The sequence below is a fragment of the Mauremys mutica genome, chromosome 8 (genome assembly GCF_020497125.1).
Source record: "Mauremys mutica isolate MM-2020 ecotype Southern chromosome 8, ASM2049712v1, whole genome shotgun sequence".
Classification (NCBI taxonomy): domain Eukaryota; kingdom Metazoa; phylum Chordata; order Testudines; family Geoemydidae; genus Mauremys; species Mauremys mutica.
Genome location: NC_059079.1, coordinates 81,993,329 through 82,021,249, shown reverse-complemented (window position 1 = coordinate 82,021,249; position 27,921 = coordinate 81,993,329). Strand labels below are relative to the sequence as shown.

General features: G+C 45.2%; 1 protein-coding gene across 3 annotated transcripts in view; it reads right to left on the bottom strand.

Moving 5' to 3' along the window:
- SLIT3 (slit guidance ligand 3) overlaps window positions 1–27,921 on the bottom strand; it is a 768,837-nt gene that overhangs the window by 33,816 nt on the left and 707,100 nt on the right. For all 3 annotated transcript variants that reach the window (XM_045026794.1, XM_045026795.1, XM_045026796.1), the window contains 3 exons: window positions 19,622–19,715; window positions 11,593–11,730; window positions 19–259 (listed from right to left, as the gene is read on the bottom strand). In XM_045026794.1, coding sequence (XP_044882729.1) covers window positions 19–259; window positions 11,593–11,730; window positions 19,622–19,715 — 473 coding nt within the window. The remainder of the gene's footprint in view (window positions 1–18; window positions 260–11,592; window positions 11,731–19,621; window positions 19,716–27,921) is intronic.

Genomic DNA, 27,921 nt, shown 5'->3' with positions numbered 1-27,921 from the left:
CTCTTCTGTGCAACATACCTGGAGGGAGATGTTTGCCTGGGGACGGATTTTGGCCGATGGCAGCTCAACATAGGAATCCTTCCCAACAAAGTTGACGGTGATGAGTTTCTCGCACTTTTGGCCAGCGAAGCCAGCCAGGCAGCGGCAGACTGGTTCATGGTGCACTACAATGCATTGAGCCCCATTCTGGCATTCATAGTGGTCACAAGGGCTGGTCTGTAGCAGAACCATTGGTGGGGGATTTTCACAGAAGAGTCCACTTTAAAGGAAAAAAAAAGCACCTGTAATTATCACAACCCTTTAGCACTCTGGCAGCATTTCCAGGATCTGAGATTCAAACACCGCATTGTATTGTGACTCCCCAAGTCTAATAAACCACATGGCATTGTGATTCCCAGCTGCTCACAGATATTTGGAGGAGGCCTCTTCAAATTACATGCATGCAAATAGGGTACCATTAGGCAAGGGACTGAGCCAAAACTCCAGATCTGATTGTCACCTTCCCCTACACACACACACACACCTTTGAAACATTTCAGATTCAGACTTTGCAGCTTAAGCCTATCTCTATTTTTACAACAGCAGCCATGAGGCCAAAGCCCTGCTTTTAAATGTTTTAAAAGGTCTACTTGTTTGCTTTACAGTAGGGGTATGTCTATACTGCAATCCAAGGTAGACATGGATAGACATATCCATGCTAGTATGCTAAAAAGAGTGGTAGAGGCTGTAGTGCGGGCTTCAGCATGCACTGGTGGTACAAGCAAGCTGAGTGTAGGGCAGTTCGGCCGGGTCCCGTCCCCTCCAGGGCAGCGGGGAACCACACGCGTCGCTACTTCGGTCAGGTGTGCTGGGGAACTAGCCTGGCTGTGCGGCAAACAGTCCGTAGCTCAGGCCCTCAGGCAAGGGCTGAACAAAGAGTTCACTATGAGCAAGCCCAGGCCCTGGGTCAGGGCAGGGCAACAAACAGTCAGTGGCCCTGAGCAAACAGTTGAACAGCAAACCCCAGGCTCCAAGCAGCCTGGGAGAGGGGGAGTCTGCCACCCGTGAATTGGGTGGCAGGGGGGACTGCGTCCCAGCCTGGGGCCCTAGCAGCGGCAGAAGACCTGCTGCTGTGTCAGTGGGGATCCTGGCCACAACACACTGACATTGGCTCTGGCGGTGTTGCAGCCAGACTAGGGTCGGCTGTCCCCAGGCTACTTCCTACCTCCCCCTCTAGAGGTACCTGGGTCCGGATAGCGTCCTCCAAGGGGTCACACACCATGGGCTCCTCGGGGTAAATGGTGAGCAGCAAGCTTGGCAGCGTCTCTGGGCTTGGGCTAGCATCAGATATTGGCTGGTCTGGCCAGTCCTCGGGTCGACTGCCGATTGCCGTGGCCTCCCAAGTGGGAGCTACGCCACAGGCGTCTGGCCTCTCTGGTGGCTGTCTTCCAAGTGAGCTCTGGGGTCAGGCTTTTATACTTCCTGGCCTGCGCCTTGACCTCTGAGGGGTGGGTGCAGGGTTCGCTGGCTCCTCTCACTTTGGCATCCAGAGAGTCTCGTCCCCCTTCGGGGTGGCAGGGAACCAGACTGCCTTGCTACACTGAGGACCCTCGGTATGTACTCTTGTTGCTAGCCCAATGCTTACACTGCTGTGTCTACGGTGCTATTTTTAGCTGCGCTAGTGTGGGTGAAGATAGCATGGGTATGGCTACTTGAGCTGCAATCACACCCCAGACTGCAGTGTAGACGTACTCTCTATGTATAAAGTGTAAAAAAAAAAAAGAAGTGTGCTATCTCTAGCCATGTGACCAATTTCTGAAACTTATCAATACTAAGGCACTGACACCATGTTATTTGCTGGCAGTTTCCTAATGATGCTGCTTCTAGCAGCCACAGGAACATCAGATCCCTCTTAGGTGAGCTTCTGGTTATGTTAAAGGACTGAAAAAGTTCTGAGGACAGTAAAGTCTGCAATAGTTAGAGGTGGCTGAAAACAGGAATGTCATATCTGAGCACTCATGAAAGCTGAGGTGGGGAGAGGGATATTTTGATCCAGAGCCATACTTTGTGTCTGACTTTATCTGTCTAATAGGCCAAATCTGTGCGCCAAAACAATGCATACACACATGAACTTTGTATCTGATCTGGCCTTTGAGGCTTGGGCCCACATCTACAACCATAGCTATGGTTCAATTTCCTGTGTTGTTTCCCTGACTTCATTATGTCTGGAATTTGTTCCAAACTACTTGCTTTCTCCAACAAGCTGGGATGATGAAATTTCATTGAAATATCAAAAACAATATTGTGGGGGTGGCGGGAAGGGAAGGGAGAGTGTAAAAAACTGCAGTGATCTTACAATGTAATTCTACTTGACAAACTAAACAGTAAAAAGCAGATTGAACATTTCTACCCAGTATGCCCACTATGCTCACACCATCCATGAGCACTGCTAGGCTGCCACATTAAGCAGACAGTTTGTTAATCCCACTGAGACGCTCAAGCAGAAAAGCACATCAATGCACCTGCTGCATGCCCTGAAGTTCCTAATTACAGTAGCTTTCCAAAACCAACAAAACCTTTGTGCTAATGAATACAGCATAAAGTTCTGTGATCACTTGGAACCACTGGAGCTTGTGAATAACAAATGAAATGATGAAAAATCTTTGCTCAGTGCACAGAGAATGCAAACAGAACTTTGCTGTTATGTATGCTCAGTGCTCAGAGATGCTTCACGTTTCAACCACGGTCTCAATCCCCTTTTTGATAAGAGAGTTATGGAAGACATATGCATACACACAAAATGCTAGAATACCCAGTACAGTTCTGGAGAATTAAAAGCCAACCATTCCTGCTGGGAATTTCCTGCTCTGCAGGGAAATTCCACCGAATAACAGTTCTTATTAAAAAAAACAAAACAAAACAAAACTCCCTTCCTGTAAGGAGATGAAACCTCCAGGCTCCACGACTATATATGGAAAGCATCCCCAACTGAAGTTAGAATACAATCTTAATCCCTTTACCAAGCAGTACTACTAGGAGTGCAATGGTTGTTAGCAAATAGGACAGCTGTTATGTATTCCATAGAAACTTCAGCTTAGCCATGAATTTACTTTTGTTGAGATAGAAGTTAGTAAAGAAATTTGGGTTATGGCATCCTCTACTCTTCACTGTTGATTTCCTCATGGGTAATTTACCAGAGAAAGGAAATAGTTAACATCTCACTCAACAGGTGGCATGAGTGCAAAACACTCTAATATTTCACTGCAGTGATAGAATGATGTTGGACTTAAATCTAGTGATGTTTCAGTAGGCAGCCAACTGGGCCATCTTGGTACCATACAATAGAGGTATTTGTATCTGAGGAAATGTGGATGGGTCAAGTTTTGACGTCTATTGAAGCTGATGATATTACTCTGGATTTACACCATACTTGAGAGCAGAATTTGGCCCAGTATTTTACAAACAGAAGAGTAAGTAAAGTACAAATGTTGATTACATTTTGGATTCTTCACTTGAACCTGCTTCTGCAGCACTCCTGCTTTCACAGCCAGTAGAAGGGTATCCCGGGTTTGGGGGAAATGCAGATGCAAAAGGGAACCTCCGCTTTCCTTTTTCTTTCTGACAGTTAGTTTCCAGTCCTTTTCTTTGGGCAAATAAGCTTGAAAGAATAAGCCAGTGGCTAAGGGCTGTAAGGAGTAAGCAGCTGAGCTCTACCTACTTCAGGAGGCAGCCAGTGGGACCTAATGATCTCCCGACCCCCATCCACACACACACTGTTTATACAAACAGTCTGCTAAGTTTGAGTTGTACCACAATAATCCTCTTGTTAACTCTCCCCCAAATCCACAGCCTGGCCCTGTACATGGCGGCGTCATTACTGCAGACAGAAGTCTATTACATAGAACTGTGAGGTGGGAGTGGGGAAAGAGGTGGCAAAATCCTGTTCAGCAGGCCTGGCCTTCAGTGCTCAGGCTGCCTCCGCCTACTTTACAACGTGTATCACCCCTGGGATTGCTCCAGTCCAAGGCCAGCATGACACAAAATCCAAATATACTAATGTGGCTAAACACTCTTTCTTCCTTGTCAGCCACCATCATCTCACTGGGCTTTCCAGGATAAATTGCATTTCAACACTTCTCTTATTGTATTACCAAATGCTTCCCTCATCTGCCACACAAACGCAGCCACATTACACAGCCGGACTCCACATGTGCACAGAAGTACTGCCTCAGAGCGAATGCTCTTCTCTTAGGGAACAGTGCTGGGGAGAGCAGTAGTTAATTAGGAATCTGTTCCTTTCCCATTGCTTGGAGCTGATGCATTGTGCTTTTAGGGGTCACAGTGACGGTATTTAGCACAGGCTAAGGGGAACATTGCTCTTGGAGCCCTCTGTCTCTACCCAGGCAGCATAGTTTTGCTGAGGGACTGGACAACCTATTAATATGTTTTCCCATTTAAACAAAAAAGTGTCCTCCAAACTGTAGTCTAAGAGGCAGCGCTGCTGGGCAAACATAAACCACCACTTATTTATATTTTGCTCCTGAGAAATATACTGAGCACGTTGCTAGCATAGCATTCTGTTCAATTCATCAGCGGAAACGAGGGAGGCCAGCTAGAATTTTCTGAAGTTGGGAGTCCTCCCCAGGGAAATTGTTCTCTTCCCAAAATTTGGTTCAGTCTGGTGCATGCCAAAGACAAATACGCACTTTAAAACATTCCTGACGGGTAGCAGGCTAATAAGTTCTCTCTGGCAAGTGTGAGTTAGCTGTATCCTGAGAAGGGGTGTCACTCCATCTGAGGCAAGGAACCCAGTCTTCAATTGGGTAGCAGAGTTTTTCCATGAGCTCTAGTTACTCCCCACAAGCCCTTGTCCAATTACTTTACGGGGCAATACACCCCTTACATTTTCTACAATGGAGTTATCTGGGGTCCAGGCTCCAAGAAGGCAAGGGAACAAAAAGAGTAACAGTGTTGTCGGAAGCTAACCTAGATACACAAAGGAGCACTGCTAACATGTCAGCTTGCTTGCCAATTTAACCCAGCTGCTACAGTAGCTCAGACCCGTGGATGCCCAGGCTTGACTGATTATTAGTACTCTTGTCAGTTGCAGCCAGGGAACTAAGGAAAGCTGGAGGACTAATCAAAGCAGATTCTAACACCAGCCTCTACAACTGCTAGCCAGATACTAGAATGGACAAGTTGAGTTACAGAGACAAAGTGAGCGAGGTAATATCTTTTATTGGACCAACTTCTGTTGGTGAGAGAGAGAGAAGCTTTTGAGCTACACAGAGCTTTTCCTCAGCTCTGGGAAAAGTATTCAGAGTGTCCCAGCTAAATACAAGTTTGATATTACCTCACCCACCTTGTCTCTCTACTATCCTGGGACTGACATGGCTACATCAACACTGCATACAACAATGGAACATGTTCAGTTAGGGCAGTCTCCTGGTTTCATTGTGTGCCAGATTGTCGTCTCAAATCAGGACTCTTGTGATTGGCTGGTGAATGCTCTCACAGGGCAGTTGGAAGTGAATCTCTAACCAGGGCCAATTCAGTGGGAAGCTAAAACAGACTCTTTAAATGTCTTAGGCTGTCCCACACATTAATGGTAGTACTAGTATCTCAGCACATAGGGTATGGCTACACTTGAGAGTTGCAGCGCTGGTGGAGGCTTTCCAGCGCGGCAATTAGTAACTGTCCACACCTGCAGGGCACATCCAGCGTTGCAACTCCCTGGCTGCAGCGCTGGCTGCACACCTGGGTCTGCTTGGGGTATAACCATTGCAGCGCTGGTGCTACAGCGCTGCTCGTAAAGTGTGGCCACACACCAGCGCTGTTATTGACCTCCAGGGTATTAGGAGATATCCCAGAATGCTTTTAACTAAATTACTCCCTTTGTTTTGTTATGCTGCCTCTCTTTGTTTTGTTGTGAACTCGGGGCTCCGGGAGCTGCTTATCTAAAAAACAAACACAGCTCCTGTTTGCCGTGATCAATCTGTAACTGACTGAACAATCAAATGAGATAAACCCACTACCTTGCTGTGAATGAGGCAGGCAGGGGGATGAGTATTTGCTTGATGAGAGAAACAGCGGGGGCAGGGGTGAGAAAGGGAGTCCGTTGGAGCAGCTGCTTATCTGGTCTGCAGGCTGTTTGCAGTTAAGAGTAAGGGGTCGGAAAAATTTCTGATTTTGCAAGGCAGGAAGCTGATACACAGTGTCGGCTCCAAAAATCCACTCTCTCTCTCTCCCCCGGTCCCTGTCACACTGCACCCCACCCCCCTCAACGTGAAAAGCACGTTGCTGCCACTTGAACGCTGGGATAACTGCCCATAATGCATCACTCCCAACAGCGCTGCAAATGCTGCAAATGTGGCCACACTGCAGCGCTGGTAGCTGTGAGTGTGGCCACACACCAGCACTTTCCCTACACAGCTGTACGACCAGCGCTGTAACTCCCAGCGCTGCAACTCTCAAGTGTAGCCATACCCTCAGCCTGTATATTTTCATGTGAATTTAGGAAAATCACCTGGCCCATACCAGCCTCCTCTAGCAAAGAGGAAGTGCTACAGGAAGCTGTTTTGCCTGTGGTCAGTTTCTCGCTCAAAGATTTCTGAAGCATTCTAATGCCCAAATCTCCACATGAATCACTGGGTAATTTACTCCCTGCAATCACATCCCATTTACTGGCTCTCTCAGTGAACTGTAGCTGTTCAGCTACTAGCATCAAAAAGTTACACTACACACAAGTGTTTGTCAGGGGCTTTTTGTATACCCAATGATCGGAAGTCAAAGTCTGGCCCTTCTTGTCCAAGCTGCCTGAGTCTACGGGGCTAAATAATCCTTGTTTATTTGAATCATCACTGTGGAATTTTCTGCAGTGAAATATCACAAGGGGGAGCTCTGAAACAGCCACACAATGGAGAAAAACACCAACATGGTTTATGTAAAGCTCAGCAGAGTTAATATATGTTTCCCCTCTGAAGCAACATTTAGCAGAACAACACTGCTGTTCCATGGATTGCTAAAGGGAACATTTGACAAGTCAGATTTTGCCCAATAGGGTTTCATGAATTGTAGAAACAGAGTTCATCCACAGGGTAAACAAATCATACTGTGGACAGAAGACACATAAAAAACATTTCAGGAAGAAAAGCATATCAAGTATTTGAAAACCACACTAAGTAATAAGCTACCTTAAAGTACTGCACATAGAGCAACTATAAATTAGCAATTAATAACTCACACCATAATGAAATGACTGGTGTGAATACACACTACTATTTCCTACTGGATGAAATTCAGAGGTGCTTAACTCTACACCTGAGGCCCTAGACTGCTATAGCTAATGGTGATTGTCCCTTGTGCAAATATGCTTCCTCAGCAGAGGAATATGGGTTTTAACCCCACGATTACTGTCCCATCCATGTGACCATGATGTACAGCACAGTCATAACCACAAAGCTGTTAGGGAACCATGCATTTATTACAATAGTATAGACACAACTATTGACTGATTATTCTGTACACTCACTGAAATGCTTTCTGATATTTAGCCAAACATGTCTGTGCTCAGTTTCATCTCATACCTCCTTAGTTATCTTTCCTAGGCTCCTCTTTCCCTCAAACCTTCTCTCCCTCTGTCAGTATTTAAACATTTGCAAAGTTATCCTATCCTCTTAGTAGTTTGATGCCTATGGCATATATCACTGCACATCTTGCAAATGCACAGGAGGTGATTTTGCATGCCTGCACATCACAGATCTGAACTCTGTCCCTCAACATGTTTGCAATTACAATCTTAACAAAAAAAGTCACACTCCCATTCAGAGCTGTGTGGTTTGAAACTACAAAAGGCCAGAGGCATGAAGAGAATAATGAGCAGATAGTTTTTGTTAGCAGAATTTTAATGCTCCTTATGAAAAAGATCAGATACTGTTCTGGATGGGCAGTGAGAGTGGACTAACTCCAAGAGCTTAAGGCAAATTCAGTCTCCAACACCCATTCAGCCCGTAAGCCTCTTCTGAGACTACTGGGATGTGAGGCAGTCAGTGATCGTTGTGATATGGTGATGTGAATACCAGTAGGACCTGAGCTGAAACCACCAAACTCATTTCACACAAGTTGTCAGTAGAGCTCGAATCTACATTTCAAGGCAATTTATAAGAACTATATGAAAAATATCAGAAGCTGATTTCTAAAACAGTCCTTCCTCACAGTGATTTATTCACTGCATGGAAGCGTAGGAATTTAGAATCAAAGCTTGAGGGCGGTGGTTTAGTCAAGGGCAATGGACCGAAGAGCAGGAGATTTGGGTTCTAAAATCCTGGCTCTGCTATTCATTTGCAATGTGAATATAAGGAATTCCCTTAAGCTCTCTGTGTCATTTCCTCCTCTGTAAAATGAGGCTAATGCTGCCTACCCACTTCATCCTATGGCTGAAAAGTGCTGTATCAGGGCTAATCATTAGAGCTGTGCAGAAAACAGTAAAGCCATTTCATGGTGGCTTTTGATATTTGGAAATCCAGTTTCATTCTGATTTGGAACAACAGCCAAAGATTTGAAATTCTCCACAAAAGGGAAGGGAGCCCCAGCTCGGGGACAGGCTGCATATGGGCTGTTCTAGAGCTATGGGTCCTGGGCACTCTAGAGTCCCCAGCTCAGGGGTAGTCCACCTGCTGGGTTGTGGAGGACCTGGGATCCTAGAAGCCCCACTTTGGCGGTGAACTGGGGCCAGGTGAACTGCAGAGGAGCCTGGGTGCTTCGGAGCTGGGTTTCTCAGGCTCTTGGACTGCCAAACAGCTGGAAGCCTGAAAGTCCAGGCTGCCAAGGAGCTGGGCAGGTGAGCTTGTAGGAAATCAGAGAAGTTTCCATCAGAACTCTGCCTGGGTTCCGTTGCAATGGGGTCAAAATTGAAATTTGTCCATGAAACATTTTATTTTTGACTCATTTACATACAGATAGGAAAATGTTCTATCATAGAATTTCCAACCAACTCTATTCAGTATATGATCCTTAGTGTGATTTCTTGAAGACACACTCTCAAATGCTTGTTAGTACCTTCCTCTTGAGCACCAACTGAGAGACATTCCTTAAAACACAGAACAGATCACCACTCTAGCTGGGGTCTCCTAGAATTACCACCATCTGATAACTGGCTTGAGTTGGATTTGAATAGGCAGTGTAGAGGTACATGAGTCTGCAGTTCAAATCCTTGAATATGCTAACAAATAGCAAGGCTATTCAGTGATTAAAATTCTACCAGGAAAATGTCTACCTTGTACCCTCTCTAGCCCAAGTATTGATGTAATCACCAGGGGATTTAAGCAGGGAACGGAACATGATGGAAAAGGTTTGCCTAAGAAATTCAGGGGTTTCTCTTATATTTGTAAGATTTGGTTCTGTGAAATTGCTGCTTACTTTGCTGTAAATACAGTGTCAGTTCAACAGGAGGCTGACTGATTTACAGTAAAAATACTTGTTGAGGAAAAAAAGAATAAGGATGAAATAGAAGAATAAAAAAACTGCTATGCACAGAATAGAGTTTATAAATGCCCATGCAATTTTTGTTTTGTCCAGGCTGATCTTTTCAGGTATTTCTCTCTCTCTGTTTGTTTCAAATACAGAAAAGATTCAATTGGAAGGAAGCCAGCATCTAACCTCAGGCACTGATTAGTGAATCCGTTTGGAGAAGCACTCTCATCTTTGACAGACAGCAAGATTTTCAGAAGTCTGATATATCGGCAGCTGTGAGAGTTGGAGACTTGAAATGCACAGGCTGACTTGTGCAGAGTTCATCCACCAACAGACACAGAACATTCAGAACCCTGTCTTCTGAGGGTGAGTCGGTATACATATCTCAGCTGAAAAGGCTAGACCTCCACTTGTCCTAACATCCCAGCTGTTTCTCTGATGGAACTTGCATGTTCTCTAGTGGGGTGTGTGCAGGACATGGAGCCAGGATCTCATGAGGTCTCATTACAGCTCTGTGTAACAGAAGAGACATTTCTACAAACAGGTGAAGTTTCACAAACAACTTATTTGGTAACAAAACATGGAAAACTAAAACTCGGCACACCACACGATCCAGTTTTCACAGAAAAATTTTACAACAACAGTATCAAGAGAAATCCCTGACATTTTCTGTTCTAAGTATTTTACTCACCTGCTCTGTGGATGTGTGTGTCAGCAAGCACAAGTGTTTTGTGTGTGGCTATTAAACCACACACAGATATAATAAAAAAAAGTACATGGAGTTGTCTTCAAAGCATGACACTAATCATCCAAGTGACAACTTCACTCTCCTTTTTCCCTGCCTTATAATCACTTTCTGTTGTCTTGACTTAATGTAGAACTGATCCTACAATCCTACTGATCCTACCCACTTCCTGGTGCAGTAATTACTAATGTGCACTGTTCCACGGATTTCAAAGTATTAAGTGTGGTGCTGGTTACCAGGTGTCAGCAGAACTGACTCCTTACATTGCAAATTCTTTGAGTAGGGAATAAGTCTTTATAGGGTATGTGAAGAGCCATATCTCTAGTGCTAGACACATGCACAGAGTGTATATGGGCCTGATTCTGATCTCACTGTCACCAGCGAGAATCAGGAGTCTATGGCGTTCCACAGATGAGCAAGATGAGATGTAGAAAAGAAATCACTCCTGGATTTTATATGCCAAGCTTTTTCTCCATATGAATTTTATGGACAGTTTACAGAACCTTCTAAAATGGGAATGGAACAGAATGAGTTGGGCCACTATAAGAGTCTGTATACTGAAAAGCCAAAGGATTGTTTTTGTTTTTTGTTTTAAATGAAGGCTACAGGCATTACCCTCACAAGCAGGTTTTCCATTTCCCCCTGTTCATTGGGGTAAAGTACAGGTTTCCTAGTAAGAGTGTTTACCCCTCCCACCTGCTTAGATGTTTGCAGATTTCCAGCACAGTAAGCTTCTTTCTATCATCCCCTTTCCTAGAAAGGCCGGATAATGTAGGAGGGCTACAGCAGTTAGAGCAAGTGACAACAGGAACTCTAGTTCTCTCACTGGATGTGTAAGCACAATCCTTTATCTGCTCTAGTACGCCACAGCGTGGAGAGCCACCAGCTCAGAGTGACATTTCATCCTCCTGTACACGTTTTTCAGCTTCTCTGCCACTTTGCCCCACTTCCATAGCCCACATCTTGGTGGCAAGTTGGGCTTGAAGCGATTCCTCTTAGCTGACAGCACTGCTGTGCCTCTATCAGACACAGGGGTCGCTGCAGAGTGATACAAAGCAGTTTCATTTACCGGCTGAGTGGACAGCTCCTCTCCTACCCCTCCAAGCTCTCCTCATTGCTGCTGGCCCAACGCTGAAATCTAGGTCGCTCACATACTAACAGAGTATTGGACAATATGCCAGGCCCTGAGATCTTTTCTATTTTCAAAGTAAGGAGAGAATACTTGAGTATCTGGCCCCGGCCCATCTGCAAGATTAAGAGCACTGAGCCATCAGTTCACACAGTAAATTATAGATAAATACCACATCTAGATGCTAGTTTGAGCAGTTGTAGAAAGAGACCAGATATTATGCAGAGAGTACACACAGTCTGAATGATGAGCACAACTCTCTGCTTACCTGAACCCTTGGGGGCAGACACAGGTGTAGCCATTGACTGCATCTACGCAAACTGCACCATGGCGACATTTGTGGCTCACACAATCATCATCATCAGTTTCACAGTGTTTGCCACTGTAGCCAGGTAGGCACTCGCATCTGAAACACAAGGAAGATCATCATCAGTAGGCTGCATCCCTAGCATCCATCGTGATAACACACACACAGGTCAATGTCCGATTTGATCAAGGTATATGGTTCATGGTGTAAGAATGGCAGAGGTAACACTCTTAGAACAGTCAAAGAAAGAGCTAAACATTAACTTTCAGAACTGCTCGAGCTTGAGCTCCTTTGACTGCTGGTGTTACACATCTTAGGCCGTCAAAGCAAATACTATACCATATAATTTCACTTTTCCAAGTCTGCTAAAGAGTGGCACTGCATGGCCATGTACAAGCTTTCTTTTGATATATGAGATAACTAAGTTCACTTGGCTAAGCTTATAAAAGTGTTTGACATGTTACTGACTCAACATTTAGAAGGACTCTACTTTCTACTTTTAACAGCATCTACTCAGCTGAGTCCCAGCAGGAATGCCGAGCACAGAGGTGACATACAGGAGTGTCATTTTGGAAGCCTGCCTGGGAGATCCCGGGCAATGGAAGCCAGACACATTGCAGAGGTAGTACAGTCCATGCAAGAATGGGAAAAGAGGATCCTAATAATTTCTCTTTTATGATTTGAGCTTCATTCGTAGCAGCCACTAGGGACAGAAAGGTCTTCAGCCTTCAGACAAAAGAGAATGTGCACACAAATAATAAATGAAATCATGTAAATGACTTTGAAAGGCAAAAGCAAATTTAAAGGAGGTGATCATCAGTTTTTAGTCCACCACCTGTTCGCTTTTTCATGGCAGATACTCTATGGGAGCAGTAACAACAGAATGTTTCCAAATCACACCTCCTGCTGAAATACTGATGCAATGCCACTTTCCTGCCATTAGGTGGCAACTCGCTCCTAGGATGAAAATGATATGGGATGCAACCAAAACTGCACGCATCGGCTTTTTTTATTATTATTTTTTTTTATTACAGTTGTTAAGTTTGTTGTGTTAAGGTTGTGTCAGCATTTCCATTATAAACCCTATTTTCAGAGGTTTATAACTTGACCATAAAAATGTGCTCTAGGCTGAAATTTGGCATCCAAGGTCTCAGGCCAGGAACAGATCTTTTTGGAAAGTTGAGCAGACTCTTTCTAGCCTGTGGACACTAAATTTTAGTCTGGCTTGAAGGCATTTTAGTCCATAAACCACATTTCACTTCTCCCAGCTGGATTTTATTCCACAGCTGGAAAATAATAAGCATATCACTTAAACCAAAACAAAGGGGGAGCCCCAATTATCTCTTAATGCGCATGTGTATTTTACAACACACAGGTTTGTATCTCCCTGAATTCTGGATTACCCCACTTGGAGTGGCTATGATCACAGCTTTCACACTCTTAAGGGCAAAAGTAACCTCCTTTCCTAGCTGCAAGGTTCCTTTGGAATGGGTGCAGCTCCACTGGGGATATAGGTAGGTTCTGTAGGGGCATGTATTCCATGCGGCATAAAGCCCTGACCCACATGAGTTCTGTGGGGATATATCCAGGGACAGGAAGGATTGAGGGATAGGCAAGCCAAGGGAGGTGGCACCTGAGGATCCACTGCTATGCAGATACCCCTGTCCTGTTCTCTCCTGCCCCAGAGGGGGTTTGGAGGGCCAAGTGCATTATAAGATGTTACTTCAGATATTAGGCTGAAATCTCTGCAGAGAGACTCCATAATCCTGGGAGGGGAGAGGAGGGGAGGGGGAAGGGATGGGAGGAATGGTAGAAGAAGGATTTCTCCACTCCCTGGACAATTACTGGGTGCTGGGTTTAGGATTTGTTCCTTAATGAGAACTTGTATGTGATTAATTATCACTTAGTGTTTGCCCATCAGGGAATTATGGACTCACTCTGACGCAGTGCCAAGCACTGTCAGTTCCCATTGAGGGCAATAGGAGTTGAGGGCACTCGACACTTTGCAGGAGTGGCCACTTATGATGGGGTGTCCGCCCCACACAAGGCCTGAAGGGGTTAAGGTGGCTAGGTGAGCCACCTGAAGGAGGAGCCAGGGAGTAACAAAGGTTAATTAAAGAGGAAGTGCAGCTGGCCAGGAACAGGAGGGGCCTACATAAAACCCAGTAGCTGAGAGTAGAAGGGGCTACAGAGAGAGAGGTGGCAGTCACTGTCAGGGTGAGAGAAGGCAAGGTAGGAAGTAGCCCAATGATACAGCAATATGGTTCTGGACTGTGCAGCCCTCAACTGCTTGTTGTATGGTCTCTGGGTGGGAACCCAGTGTAGAGGGCAGGCCTGGGTTCCCCTACCAGCCACTGGGTAGTGGCGCTGTTAAGGGGCAGTGAAAGAGAAGATGGCCTGGGGCAGTGGGTCCCAAGAAACTTTGAGAACGCAAAGTTCTCCCCGCCCCAGGAAGGGGAAACTACAGTGACCTGGCCAGAGGGCCAAGCCACACAGCAGGAACAATTGAGTCCCAAGAGAGTGAGACACAGCGAGTGTGACAGAGTGCAACCACAGGAAGGGGCACCAGCCTGGCAGTGCTAATCCTCAGACACGGCCAGAAGAAGGCGCTCCAGCAGAGAGTGGAGCACCCTGTGACATCCCTATATATGATGATTCTCTCTCTTTTAGGCATTTGTAAGTATTAATAATATTGTCTCTTATGTATCAGAGGGGTAGCCGTGTTAGTCTGGTTCTGTAGAAGCAGCAAAGAATCCTGTGGCACCTTATAGACTAACAGACGTTTTGCAGCATGAGCTTTCGTGGGTGGATACTTGCATCCGAAGAAGTGGGTATCCACCCACGAAAGCTCATGCTGCAAAACGTCTGTTAGTCTATAAGGTGCCACAGGATTCTTTGCATTGTCTCTTACATGGCACGTTTTATCCTTAGACGTAGTTGGTAAAGCAGCCAGTACCATAGTATCTAGCCTTCTATAGCATCTGTAACACACCTAGCACTTACTGCGGCTGGGTAAAATGACACACATCAGTCTGAAACCAAAATAATCTTATCTGAGAAAGCAATGTGAGTGACTGAAAAAGTAGCTACTAGAACAGAATCTAATAACTTAGATTCTGCAATTGTGGCAGCCCTCAGGGGCCAGAAAGGGGTAGGGCATGGGGTGATTGAGGTTCGAAGATCTGATGCTGTGCAGATCCACCAATCCTTCTCCACCCTCAGTGTGGTAGGGGTCCTGGTAACGGCCATACGTAGGCACTCTTTAGTTGACATTCTACCTCTTGATGTCTTGGTGGCTATAGGAACAGCATGAATAATGTAGTGTTGGAGATAATAAAACAAAACCCAAGACCATTCCTTCCCCAAACTCTGTAAGAGCTGAGCAAAGTTTTTCAGCAATGTTTCTGTCACACCTGCAAACAAATAACATCCATCTAAAGACTTTGTGGGGGGAAATGCAGCATTTAATCCTGTTGTTTTTTTATTGATCCCTGTTGTCCTAATATAAAGTGATGTAATAATGAATGATGTGCAGTTCCTTATTCAAAACTGCCATGTATCACTTTTATGATGTGTATTGGCCATCTCGGTAATGATGGAACCACCACTTTTCTCTGCAGGGCTGCATTAAATCAGTGTTCCATGCTGTCAGGTAGTAATTCCATGCTTCGGAATAATAAAGCATATTTATATTGTGCTCTAACAGAGCCACAGTGAGTGGAAAAACATGCTTCTTCCCTGAAGTTATTTTTTAAAGGCATTTCATTGCATTAGCTAATTTTTTGGTCTGGGATACAGAAAGCTGGCCTTTTAATAATCACAGCACAATAAAGATCTGGAGGCTAGAAGTGAAGAAAGCCACCTGCAATTCTAGCTCAAAGAAAGAAAAGAAAAGAAAAAACAGCAAAGAACCGAGTGCAGCCAAAAGCACATACAAACATGTCAGTTTGCTTCCTAAGCTGAGATTTGGCCGTGCCCTTTAGAAGCACAGAATTGTTTTCTGATCTGATATTTCTGTTATTTTACAGTTTTTTTTTAAACTTTGTCACATCTAGGCTGGATAATTTGGAGCTACCCCACCAAGCACTTGATGCCCCCAGGAACATTCCAATTGTTCGTTTACAAGGCACGTACAAAGTCCTGCTTCTCTGAACACAAGAGGAACCAAGAATAAAAGGAGCAGTTTCTTAGTTTACAGCCCCCAGTCTCTTTAGCTAACACCACACTCAAAAGCTCATTCTTTCTAGTTTTTTCCAGACATACTGTCTTTTGCTCTTTTCTTCCCTCTCTCTGTTTGTGCGTATTCTGCCTTCTCTCTCTCTCACCCCCTCCCTCACAAACCCACCTCACTAAACACTATAAGCAAAATCCCTCTGCCCGCATCTGGGTGAGTTCACAACCCCGTTTTGTCTTAAGTGGGGGACTTCTGATTAACCCATCCTGACAGAGAATTTAAAGGGCTTGTTCGCATCCTGCCTCAAAGAAGTTTGTGATCAAAGCAGTCAGCAGTATCCCTCTATTGACACCGAGCACTTTGAGTTAATTTATAAATGTTCAGTTTTGGAACCTTTCAGAGAACTTTGAACCATGCACAGGAAATGAAATACTACCTCTGCCTTGTAACATGGTGCAACTAATGGATTAGTCAAATAATGGATTAGCTGAATGAGGATGCCTGAAGCAATGTCAGGTAGTTGCAGGTATCACTGTACCACTCAGAGGAGGTTACTTCAGCAACTGTCCTAAATTATTTAACAGTTTCCTTGCCTTCAGGAGTTGGAAGAGGCTCTTTCCCAAAGTCCTTCACCTGTCAACGAGCCATGTGACCCTGCATGGGATGTCTGGTTAGCAGAGAATAGTGTGCGTTCAGCTGTCTGAAAGACCCACTGCTAAAGGAACATATGTTTGTAGTGTGGCTACCTGACAATTTTGCTCTGACTCCCTTTAACTGTACTGAAATTCATGAGCCTAATTTATTATTTTTTAGTAAGCAGAAGCATGCTATGTGCTTCACAGGACACAGCCCCTTCCCACAACACGTGCTAAGTTAGACACTGATAACAGTGAAGCCAAGATTGCTACTGCAGCATATATACCTCCTTCCCCTGCTCCAGTTTGGAATGGGCAAATGCTCTGCTCTGTGGCCTCTCCATTTTCTTTCTGATCTCCCCAAAATCAAAGAGGAACCAGGAAGGGAGTAAGGTGGCTATGTTGTCAGCTTTGGCTGGGCACGCAAGCTGGCTTCAGCTTCCCTATATGCTTTCTTGAAATCTCCCCACCTCCTCACTCTTTCTCATGCTATAGTATGTGGGGTGTTTTCCCATAACTCCCACAGTTGAGCTCCATTTTTGAACCTTTGGTGTGACTTATCCTATTAACAGCACCAGTACTCTTGGGGGAATTCTGTGCCACTTGCTTTCTGATGGGGAAGCAAAGGGAAGCCACAAAAGCAGTCATGCGACCCTCCCCAGCAGTACGTTTTGGGTGACCAGGGCTGCCTGCAGAGAGGTAAATCACTGTGGGTCAGGAGGCAGGACTGGGGAAGACCCAGCTGGTGGCTCCTACCCTACTCAGCTGCTAGCCCCGGATGGGCTGGGGAGAATGGGACTTTCTCTTCCCCTGCACAGCATCCGGGGCTGGATCAGATACACCCCCAGATTTCTCCCCCCGGCTACAGGAAGCTCTGCAAACTCCCCTCTCTGCCTGCTTCCTGCACCCAGCGCTCCTCAGCTGCAGAGGGAGGGATCCCTGTACAGGGAACTGCACCTCCATTCACCTAACCCCCATGCATCCAGACTCTCTCACACCAAGACCCTCCTGCCGAGACTCACCCCCCAGCACTCAGAACCCCCCCTGATGAGCCCCACTCCCACTGCACCTGGACCACCCCAATGAGCCACCTGCACCCGGATCCCCACTGCACTGAGCCCCACTCCCCCAGCATCTGGATCCCCAACCCACTGAGCCTCACTTCCCCAGCATCTGGATCCTCCACTGAGCCCCCCGCACTCAGACCCCCCTGCTGAGCTCTATCCCCCCTACACTCAGACCCCCCCCCACTGAGCTCCAACCACCTTCACCTGGACCCCCCTTCAGAGTCCCATTACCATTGCACCTTGCGCTGTGTCAGGATTGGGTGCAGCCTCATCGCTGAGTCAGTGTCCTGGCGGCGGGGAGGAAGAAGTGGGGAGTTGCACGGTGATTTCCCACCTCCGTGCAGCCACTGGCCTGTGCTCCCCAATGCTGTGCTGGAGCCTCCACATTTATTTGACAAATAAAATTTGCAGAATTTTGAAATATTGTGCGCAGAATTTTGAATTGTTTTGGCACAGAATGCCCTCAGGAGTAGCATAGGAAGTAGAAGCTCTCACTCTTGCTACCTTCTTCTGGAAGCCCATCTTTGCCAATGATGAATATTATTACTAGGCACATCTCAAGCACCTTCCATCCAGGATTCTCCAAATGTTTTATAGACATTAAGCTTTACTTTACCTCTGGGATGTAGGTCAGTATCACTCCCATTATGCAAAGGAGGTGCAGAGAGAGGAAGTGACTTGCCCAAGGTTCCTCAGGAAGTCTATAGCAGAGCTGGGAACAGAATCCAGATCCCGACTCCCAGCCTTGTGCTTCAGACACACAAGACCATCCTTTCCCTCTTGATTTAAATGTGATTTTTAAAAAACTGACTGAGTGCCAGAGGAGAATTACAATGGGATTTTTTAATGCATGAAGTGAGCCTTGTTATAGGAGTTGCGTGTCACTGGGGACTGCCAGACAGATCCCTCTGCATATGGACATGATAATAACTCATTCTACTAATGAGAAGATTTATTTTCAGTTTTCTAAACTGTTTGTTGTTTGGCTGGACATTCAAGCAAGGGAGGGCTTTTTGAACATGGGCAGACTGTCACGTTGAAACATACGTTGGAAAGAAGGTCATATGTCTGAAAAGTGTGATGAACTATGCATCCTATTAGTGCACACTAGCATTTCCAATACCAAAGACACACAGAACCTATGAATGCATGAATCTATGTATCTTCTGTACTGGAAACACCAGCGTGCACTGACTGCGTGACTAGTTCACCACACTCTGCAGTCAGATGACCTTCTTTCCAATTTCCCCATTCCTAAATGCAGTACGTATCCATCTGGAACGACATTCCAAAGACAAGACTTACTATGCCTAAAATTGAAAGGAGTGCAAATCTAATCCAGGCATCCAGTTTTCAGGGGCTAGCCATAGTTTTCCCTAAATCTTGGAGGTGAAAGAGGGGGAAAAGTAATATCTTGTCTTTGTTGAAAATAGGTATGTATCTGTTTATGTTCAGTTCATTTCTGCCATCTGGTCAGGGCTGTGCCTAAATAGCACAATATTAATAAAATATATGGTACGGCCAATTTTAGCTGTCATTTTTGTTAGCTACACTACAGTGTGTGATCGCTTTTTCAATCACAACACCAGCATTACAATTACTACATGATTAATTGCCAGAATTAATCACCATGCGTCTGTGCTATGCTTCATGTGGAGGTCATTCAGTGTGGTGAATCCTGCTCTCCTTGGAGAAGGGAGGACCAAAGACTCCTGTTATGTGAGAATAGCAAAAGTGATGTTGATATGTCAGCCTGCACATAGAGTGGCCACCCTTAAAACCTTGCCTATTACCTCAGTATTTTCCATTTTACTACAGGGAATACTTAGAGAACCTGTGTCCCCTGAGGAATCTAGGGCAACTGGCAGGTTTTTTGAAAGGGTAACTGCTGTCCTTTGCTTGATTTTATTTGAGAATAGTTACTCTGCTTTGGAAGCGCACTAATTATTCTTGGAATAAAATAACAAATTCTGAGGAGCTGGAAGAAAATTGAAGTACACCACTTCACACATACTACTTTTCAGTTTGGCTCATTAGGTCAAACTCATCACAAGTGTGACTGCACTGTAGTCCGTTGGCCCAACACGTGAAGACAAGGATACACAGACACTCACCTGAATCCTCTATCAAGGGAGATACATTTGGACTCATGTTTGCATGGATTTAGCTCGGGAACACAGTGGTTGATCACCTCATCACATAGCTCACCTGTGGCAAAGAAAATTAACAAGGCGTAACACATCTGCTACCAACACAACTCATTGGCTTTGCTGAAACAGCTCTAACCATGGTGTCCAGGGATGATAAACCCACCAGCTCTTGTGACTACAGATCTTACTAAATGGAGGTGATTCAGCAGTTCAAGAGGAAGCCCCATGACAGTACCTGTTACGATGGCAGGACAAACTAAATAAGGGTGGGCTCGCTCAATACTGGATAGTCCAATTCTAGCTACATTTAGCGATTCCTTAGCAACTGAGCTACACTGGGTGCAATAATTTTCTCATACAAACCTTACAGTCCCGATTCAAAAGACCTAACACTCAAGCCCTCTCAACTTCAGCTGGAGTTTTGCCAGAGTAAGGACTGTAGGGTCAGTTCCTGACCTCAAGTTGCAAGTGTCACAGAAAGCCAGTGACATACAATGTGGATATGCACATTAACGGAGTCCTTAAACTTTTCACACCAAGTGATATTCTAGTCATAGTTGATCCTTTACTGTCCTAGGAGATAATCTGACATAATTTAGAAAAATGGCTTTTCAATAATAAGAAACAGCTTTAGGGCTGCACATAATTATACAACCCCCACTATTTACAAGAAGCGCACTGACTCTATTGTACTCATACAAGATACTGTTTTCTATAAAAGTTCCTTATATGCAAGCATTGCTCAGCTGTTTCCAGGTACTGTGTGTAGAATTCAGTGCATTTCCTTGGATTTGTGTAACTTTTAATAATGAACAGTTCCAGAGTGTTCAAAACCATCCTTCTTCTGAGCCCTAAATTATTAGGTTACACTTCAGTACTCAGGACTTGAGATCCTGCCAGAGACTGAGCATAAACTTTGCCTTTGAAACAAACTTCTTTAAGGGAATGAGCAGGTCAATTATTCTTAGTATGGAAATCCTCAAACAAAATCCAGTCCCAAAGCCCGTTTTGCAGTAATAGTGGAAGACTGCATCTGCACAATTTCAAGGATATAGGCATGCGCAATACATACATATGCTCATGTGCTTGTGCACGCAGATCCTCTGAAAGTAACAACCAAACAGTAAAAGCGATGCTAGATAAATATTCTCTGGACAACCTCTGATAAAGCCTTCCAAGTACAGGGTGGTATAAAATACTTAATTAGATACAACAGCTATTAAACATCAACATCTAACACAACAGCCTGCAATATTGTCAATATTTTCTGTGCTGTGGCTCCAACTCTGGGCCCTGCTTTGGCCCACTATGTGCTATTCCACCTGTGCACAGTGGCGCAAAGCCCAGCATACCCCGTCCCTTGAAAAATGTCTCTCCATGGGGACTCCCCTCATGTGGTTCAGATCCATTGTAGCTGCTTCAACACTGTCCTCTCTCCCAGCTGATGGTATAGGAGGCATGACTAGGGAAAAGGTGGCATTGGCTAAGGCACCCCTATGAATGGTTCCAGTAACTTGGAGCCCTCCCCATCCAGTGTCCCATCTCTGGCCACTGGAGATATTTGCTACGAGCAGTTGCAGATAGGCCATTGTAGGCAGTCTCATCATACCGTCCCTTCCATAATGCTGTTGGAACAATATTTTTTCAGAGCTTATTATTGTGACACCGGCAGACCAAGTGCCAGCTTATGCTAAGGCCTGTAGGCCTCACTGACCACTGACAAATGCATAGCTGGAAACCAGTCAGACTCACCTATGTATTAGCTTTGTTAAAATAGATGTAAAGTTTCTAAGAACTTAGTGTTTAGACTTTATGAAATGCTTGTAAATTGCAGCAAGCGTTAATCTCAGTTATAATATCTATATCCTATGTTTAAGGTAATATTTAAGAATTTGCTCTGCAACTATAAAAGTGTTTTCTGTGAAACTGGAAACCCCCGCAGTCAGGAGAAAAGCATTACCAAATGTGAAATACTAGTTCATCACAAAAGGTGTCATCTCCTGATCCCCCAAAAAGATGGCCCACAGACACCAGACAAGCCAATGTGGAACATCAATGGACAAAAGACATTGCTGATTGTTTTCCCCACACCTATGAAGAGGGGATGAACACAAAAACCCGTCCCATCACATTTTGAACTCTAACAGAAGGGAATAAAAATCCCTGTCAAGGAGGAATTGTTATTGCTATGCTGCCTGGAATTCAGAGAAGGCAATATTTCTAAGCATATCCAAAGGATCCCCAAGCTGCTTGGCTTGGGTTAGGCCTAAAGGACATATGGAGCTTGGATATCATAAGCCTGGTCTACATTAGGCGTTTAAACCGGTTTTAGGAGCGTAAAACCGATTTAATGCCACACCCGTCCACACTGAGAGGCCCTTTATATCGATATAAAGGGCTCTTTAAACCGGTTTCTGTACTCCTCCCTAACGAGAGGAGTAGCGCTAGTATCGGTATTACCATATCGGATTAGGTTTAGTGGGGCCGCAAATCGACAGTATTGGCCTCCGGGCGGTATCCCACAGTGCACCACTGACCGCTCTGGACAGCAATCTGAACTCGGATGCAGTGGCCAGGTAGACAGGAAAAGCCCCGCGAACTTTTGAATATTTCCTGTTTGCCCAGCGTGGAGCTCCGATCAGCACGGGTGGCGATGCAGTCCGAAATCAAAATAAAAAAAGAGCTCCAGCATGGACCATGCGGATGTGATCGCAGTAAGGGCAGGCAAATCTGTTCTATCAGCGCTCCGTTACAGAAGACGAAATTCAAAATCATTTTAAAAAAATCTCCAGACAGACGCCATAGCAGGGACTCAGCGCACTGCTGCGTGACAAGCGTAACGGAAAGCCAAAGAATCAAATGGACGCTCATGGACTGAAGGACTCAAGCTATCCCACAGTTCCTGCAGTATCCGAAAAGCATTTGCATTCTTGGCTGAGCTCCAAATGCTTCTAGGGTCAAAAACAGTGTCCGCGGTGGGTCAGGGCATAGCTCGGCAATTTACTGAATGCTGCAGATAGACGCGATGCTGCAGCACTCAACACCAACATCCTTGCTCCCCCCCCCCCACGCCATGGGTGGCTGATGGTGCAGTAAGACTGATACCCATTGTCATCATCAGCCTATTGGCACATGGGGCAGTGCAAAAGGACTGGTAACCATGCCGACTAGCATCCGTTAGGTCTATCATGGGCGCCTGGCCCTAATTTTTCCTGGTAGATGGTGCACAGTATGGCTGGTAACCGTCCTCATCATAGCAACAGGGGGCTGAGCTCCATCAGCCCCCACCCTTCATGTGTAAAGAAAAGATTCAATTGCCCCTGGACTAGCAGCGCGATGCAGGGCTCCTCTCCTCCACACTTCTTAATGTCCTGTCTGGACTATCATAGCAGCTGGAGGCTGCCTTCCACTCATTTCTCACTAACAAGTCACTGTGTCTTATTCCTGCATTCTTTATTACTTCATCACACAAGTGGGGGGACAATGCTACGGTAGCCCAGGAAGGCTGGGGGAAGAATGGAATCAACAGGTGGGGTTGTTGCAGGAGCACCCCCTGTGAATAGCATACAGCTCATAATTTCTGCTGGATCTGACACAGAGCAGCTGTGCTCTCTGGTTCTATGATACAGTGGTTCTCTAGTACACTTGCCCAAATTCTAGACAGGACTGATTCTATTTTTAGATACCAAAAAGGAGGGATTGACTCAGGGAGTCATTCCCAATTTTGGCTTTTGCGCCCCTGGCTAAGAGCAGCCAGGGGCACTTATGACAACAACAGATGGTGCAGTGCAAAAGGACTGGTAACCATGATCATCTTTTTACCAATTTATGGATTGGTAGATGGTACAGTATGGCTGGTAACCATCTCTGCTGTCATGCAAAAGCAAAAGCATGCTGCTGTGTAGCGCTGCTGAATCGCCTCTGTCAGCGGCATCTAGTACACATACGGTGACAGTCACAAAAGGCAAAACAGGCTCCATGATTGCCATGCTATGGCATCTGCCAGGGCAATCCAGGGAAAAAAGCCGTGAAATGCTTGTCTGCCGTTGCTTTCCCAGAGGAAGGAGTGACTGACGACATTTACCCAGAACCACCTGCGACAATGACTTTTGCCCCATCAGGCACTGGGATCTCAACCCGGAAATTCCAAGGGGCGGGGGAGGCTGCGGGAACTATGGGATAGCTACGGAATAGCTACTCACAGTGCAACGCTCCAGAAGTCGATGCTAGCCTCGGACCGTGGACGCACACCACCGATTTAATGTGTTTAGTGTGGCCGCGCGCACTCAATTTTATACAATCTGTTTTACAAAACCGGTTTATGCAAATTCGGAATAGTCCCGTAGTGTAGACGTACCCATAGGAACCACTATTACCTTTTGGAACCTATGACTGTATCTCACTTGTGTGTGTATATTTACCTGCTTTAACCTTCCATATAACTCTTATTTCTTTTTCTTAGTTCATAAACCTTTAGTTAGCTCATTATAGGATTGGCTACAAGCTTTCTCTTTGGTTTGAGATTTGAGATACAATTAATTGACCAGGGTTAGGTGACTGATCCTTTGGGACTGGGAGTAACCTGAATATTGTGATGTTTGGTGTAAAGGACCATCTATCACAAAGGCAGGCTTACCTCAGTGTCAAGATAGACCAGAGTGCCCCAGGGGACTTTCTGTGACTCCATGGTAACACTGTTATAGTGCTTTAGGAGTTCACACTTGTTACTTGGTTGGTGAAATCTAATTACAGAACACACAAATTTGGTATTTGTGCCTTTCTTCTAGACCAGTGTTTCCCAAATTTACAACACTTGCCTATCCCTTTTGAGACATTTGTCTGACCGGCGTACCCCTTCTCCGGTGAAGATAATTTGTGGGGGGAGAGTGATAGCCACATTTTTATAACACACTCCTAATTCGTTTCATTCTGGATTAAATGTTGATTAGAAATAAATACAAAATTATATTACATACAGTTGAAACAAAACTTTTAATAGAAATAATAGTTACATATAGAAATAGTACTAAAAATAATTAAAATAATAGAAGCAAATCAACAGTCTGGCAGAACAGCGTGTATGGTGAATTCGTATCATTCTGAAATTAAAATACGCTGGTTTGTTTAGGTTAGTGAAGAAAGCACTAGTTTTAATACTTTCTATTTCGGTATTGAAAAATTTTCAGTACAAACCAAACTATTTAGGGCGAGGGATGGAACTGCTTTTGACCAGACACTATCGCGGGGATATCTGGCTTGATGTTTGTGATCTTAAGACGAAGATGGGGCTCCACGTCAATAAAACCATTTTGGTTTTTTGTTTTGATGCCAACCAGCACAGAGAATCCAATCTTGCACAAATATGAGGTGGGAAAAGGCAGAAGATACTTGACAGCTTTGTCCGACAGAGCTGGATATTCAGAGCTAACTCCCAACCAAAAAGATGACAGTGTGTTTTGCTCAAATTTTGTTTTCAGGAAACTATCTGAAGCCAGCTCCAAGAGTTGTTCTTCTTCTGAAGTAGAGAGGTGATTTGGCAATGTTTGAACACTGATGATAAAGAGGTTCCTTATCCATTCATAGGTGCCATCTGGTTCAGGGAAATATTTACGAAGATCTTTCTGCAAGCTTTCCAAATGCTGCTTCATGGTTTGCAACACATCACTATCAGGTTCGTTAGTCAAGTTTATTACTAAGTCATGAAGAGATGGAAAGGAATCCAGTTCACGACAACTAAGACATTTATGCCACAGTTTAAATTTTGTGACCATGGCACTCACTTTGTCTTGAACACGGAATATGGATATGACTTTCCCTTGCAAGGATAGATTGAGGTTGTTTAAATGAGCAAAGATATCTGCAATATATGATAGTTTGCATAGCCATTTCCAGTTGTGTATATGGTCTCGCAGGTTAAAGGTTTCATCTAAAAAAACTTGCAGTTCTTTCAGTTCAAACAGGCAATTCAGAACTTTTCCACGCAAAAGCCAACACACTTCAGTGTGAAATAGGAGTTGTGTGTAATCACTGCCCATCTCATCACAAAGCTGAGAAAACAGAGGGGTGTTCAGAGGGCGGCCTTTCACAAAATTGATTATTTTCACAGCTTCATCCAGTACTTGCTTTAGATCTGCCTGCATGTTCTGGATGGTGAGTGCTTCCCTGTGAATGCAACAATTTGATTTTGCTTTTGGCGCAACAGCTTGAATACATGCAACAACTCCTTTCTTCGAACCAATCATGGCTCTGGCACCATTCTTGCTTATTCCAACACAATGACTCCAATCCAAGTCACTGTTTTTAATAAGAAGCAGCAAAGAATCCTGTGGCACCTTATAGACTAACAGACGTTTTGCAGCATGAGCTTTCGTGGGTGAATACCCACTTCTTCGGATGCAAGTGGTGGAAATTTCCTGGGGCAGGTATATATAAGCAAGCAAGAAGCAAGCTAGAGATAACGAGGTTAGATCAATCAGGGTGGATGAGGCCCTGTTCTAGCAGTTGAGGTGTGAAAACCAAGGGAGGAGAAACTGGTTCTGTAATTGGCAAGCCATTCACAGTCTTTGTTTAGTCCTGAGCTGATGGTGTCAAATTTGCAGATGAACTGGAGCTCAGCAGTTTCTCTTTGAAGATCCACAAACCCGGAAATCCTGGACGCCCCATCATCTCGGGCATTGGAACTCTCACTGAAGGACTGTCTGGATATGTAGACTCTCTACTCAGACCCTATGCTACCAGCACTCCCAGCTATCTCCGTGACACCACTGATTTCCTGAGGAAACTACAATGCATTGGTGACCTTCCAGAAAACACCATCCTGGCCACCATGGATGTAGAGGCTCTCTACACAAACATCCCACATACTGATGGAATACAAGCTGTCAGGAACAGTATCCCTGATGATGCCACAGCACACCTGGTTGCTGAGCTCTGTGGCTTTATCCTCACACACAACTATTTCAAATTTGCTGACAATATATATCTCCAGATCAGTGGCACCGCTATGGGCACCCGTATGGCCCCACAATATGCCAATATTTTTATGGCCGACCTGGAACAACGCTTCCTCAGCTCCCGTCCACTCACGCCCCTTCTCTACCTACGCTACATCGATGACATCTTCATCATCTGGACCCATGGGAAGGAGACTCTGGAAAAATTCCACCACGATTTCAACAGCTTCCACCCCTCCATCAACCTCAGCCTGGACCAATCTACACGGAAGGTCCACTTCCTAGACACCACGGTGCAAATAAGTGATGGTCACATCAACACCACCCTATACCGAAAACCTACCGACCGCTATGCCTACCTTCATGCCTCCAGCTTCCCTCCCGGACACACCACAAGATCCATTGTCTACAGCCAAGCACTGAGGTACAACCGTATCTGCTCTAACCCCGCAGACAGAGACCAACACCTAGAAAATCTCCACCAAGCATTCTCAAGACTACAGTACCCACACGAGGAAATAAGGAAACAGATCAACAGAGCCAGACGTGTACCCAGAAGCCTCCTACTGGAAGACAAACCCAAGAAAGAAACCAACAGGACTCCACTGGCCATCACATACAGTCCCCAGCTAAAACCCCTACAACGCATCATCAGGGATCTACAACCCATCCTGGACAATGATCCCACACTTTCACAGGCCTTGGGTGGCAGACCAGTTCTCGCCCACAGACAACCTGCCAACCTGAAGCATATTCTCACCAGCAACTGCACACCGCACCATAGTAACTCTAGCTCAGGAACCAATCCATGCAACAAACCTCGATGCCAACTCTGCCCACATATCTACACCAGCAACACCATCACAGGGCCAAACCAGATCAGCCACAACATCACCGGTTCATTCACCTGCACTTCCACCAATGTAATATATGCCATCATATGCCAGCAATGCCCCTCTGCTATGTACATCGGCCAAACTGGACAGTCTCTAAGGAAAAGGATAAATGGACACAAATCAGACATTAGGAATGGCAATATACAAAAACCTGTAGGAGAACACTTCAACCTCCCTGGCCACACAATAGCAGATCTTAAGGTGGCCATCCTACAGCAAAAAAACTTTAGGACCAGACTTCAAAGAGAAACTGCTGAGCCCCAGTTCATCTGCAAATTTGACACCATCAGCTCAGGACTAAACAAAGACTGTGAATGGCTTGCCAATTACAGAACCAGTTTCTCCTCCCTTGGTTTTCACACCTCAACTGCTAGAACAGGGCCTCATCCACCCTGATTGATCTAACCTCGTTATC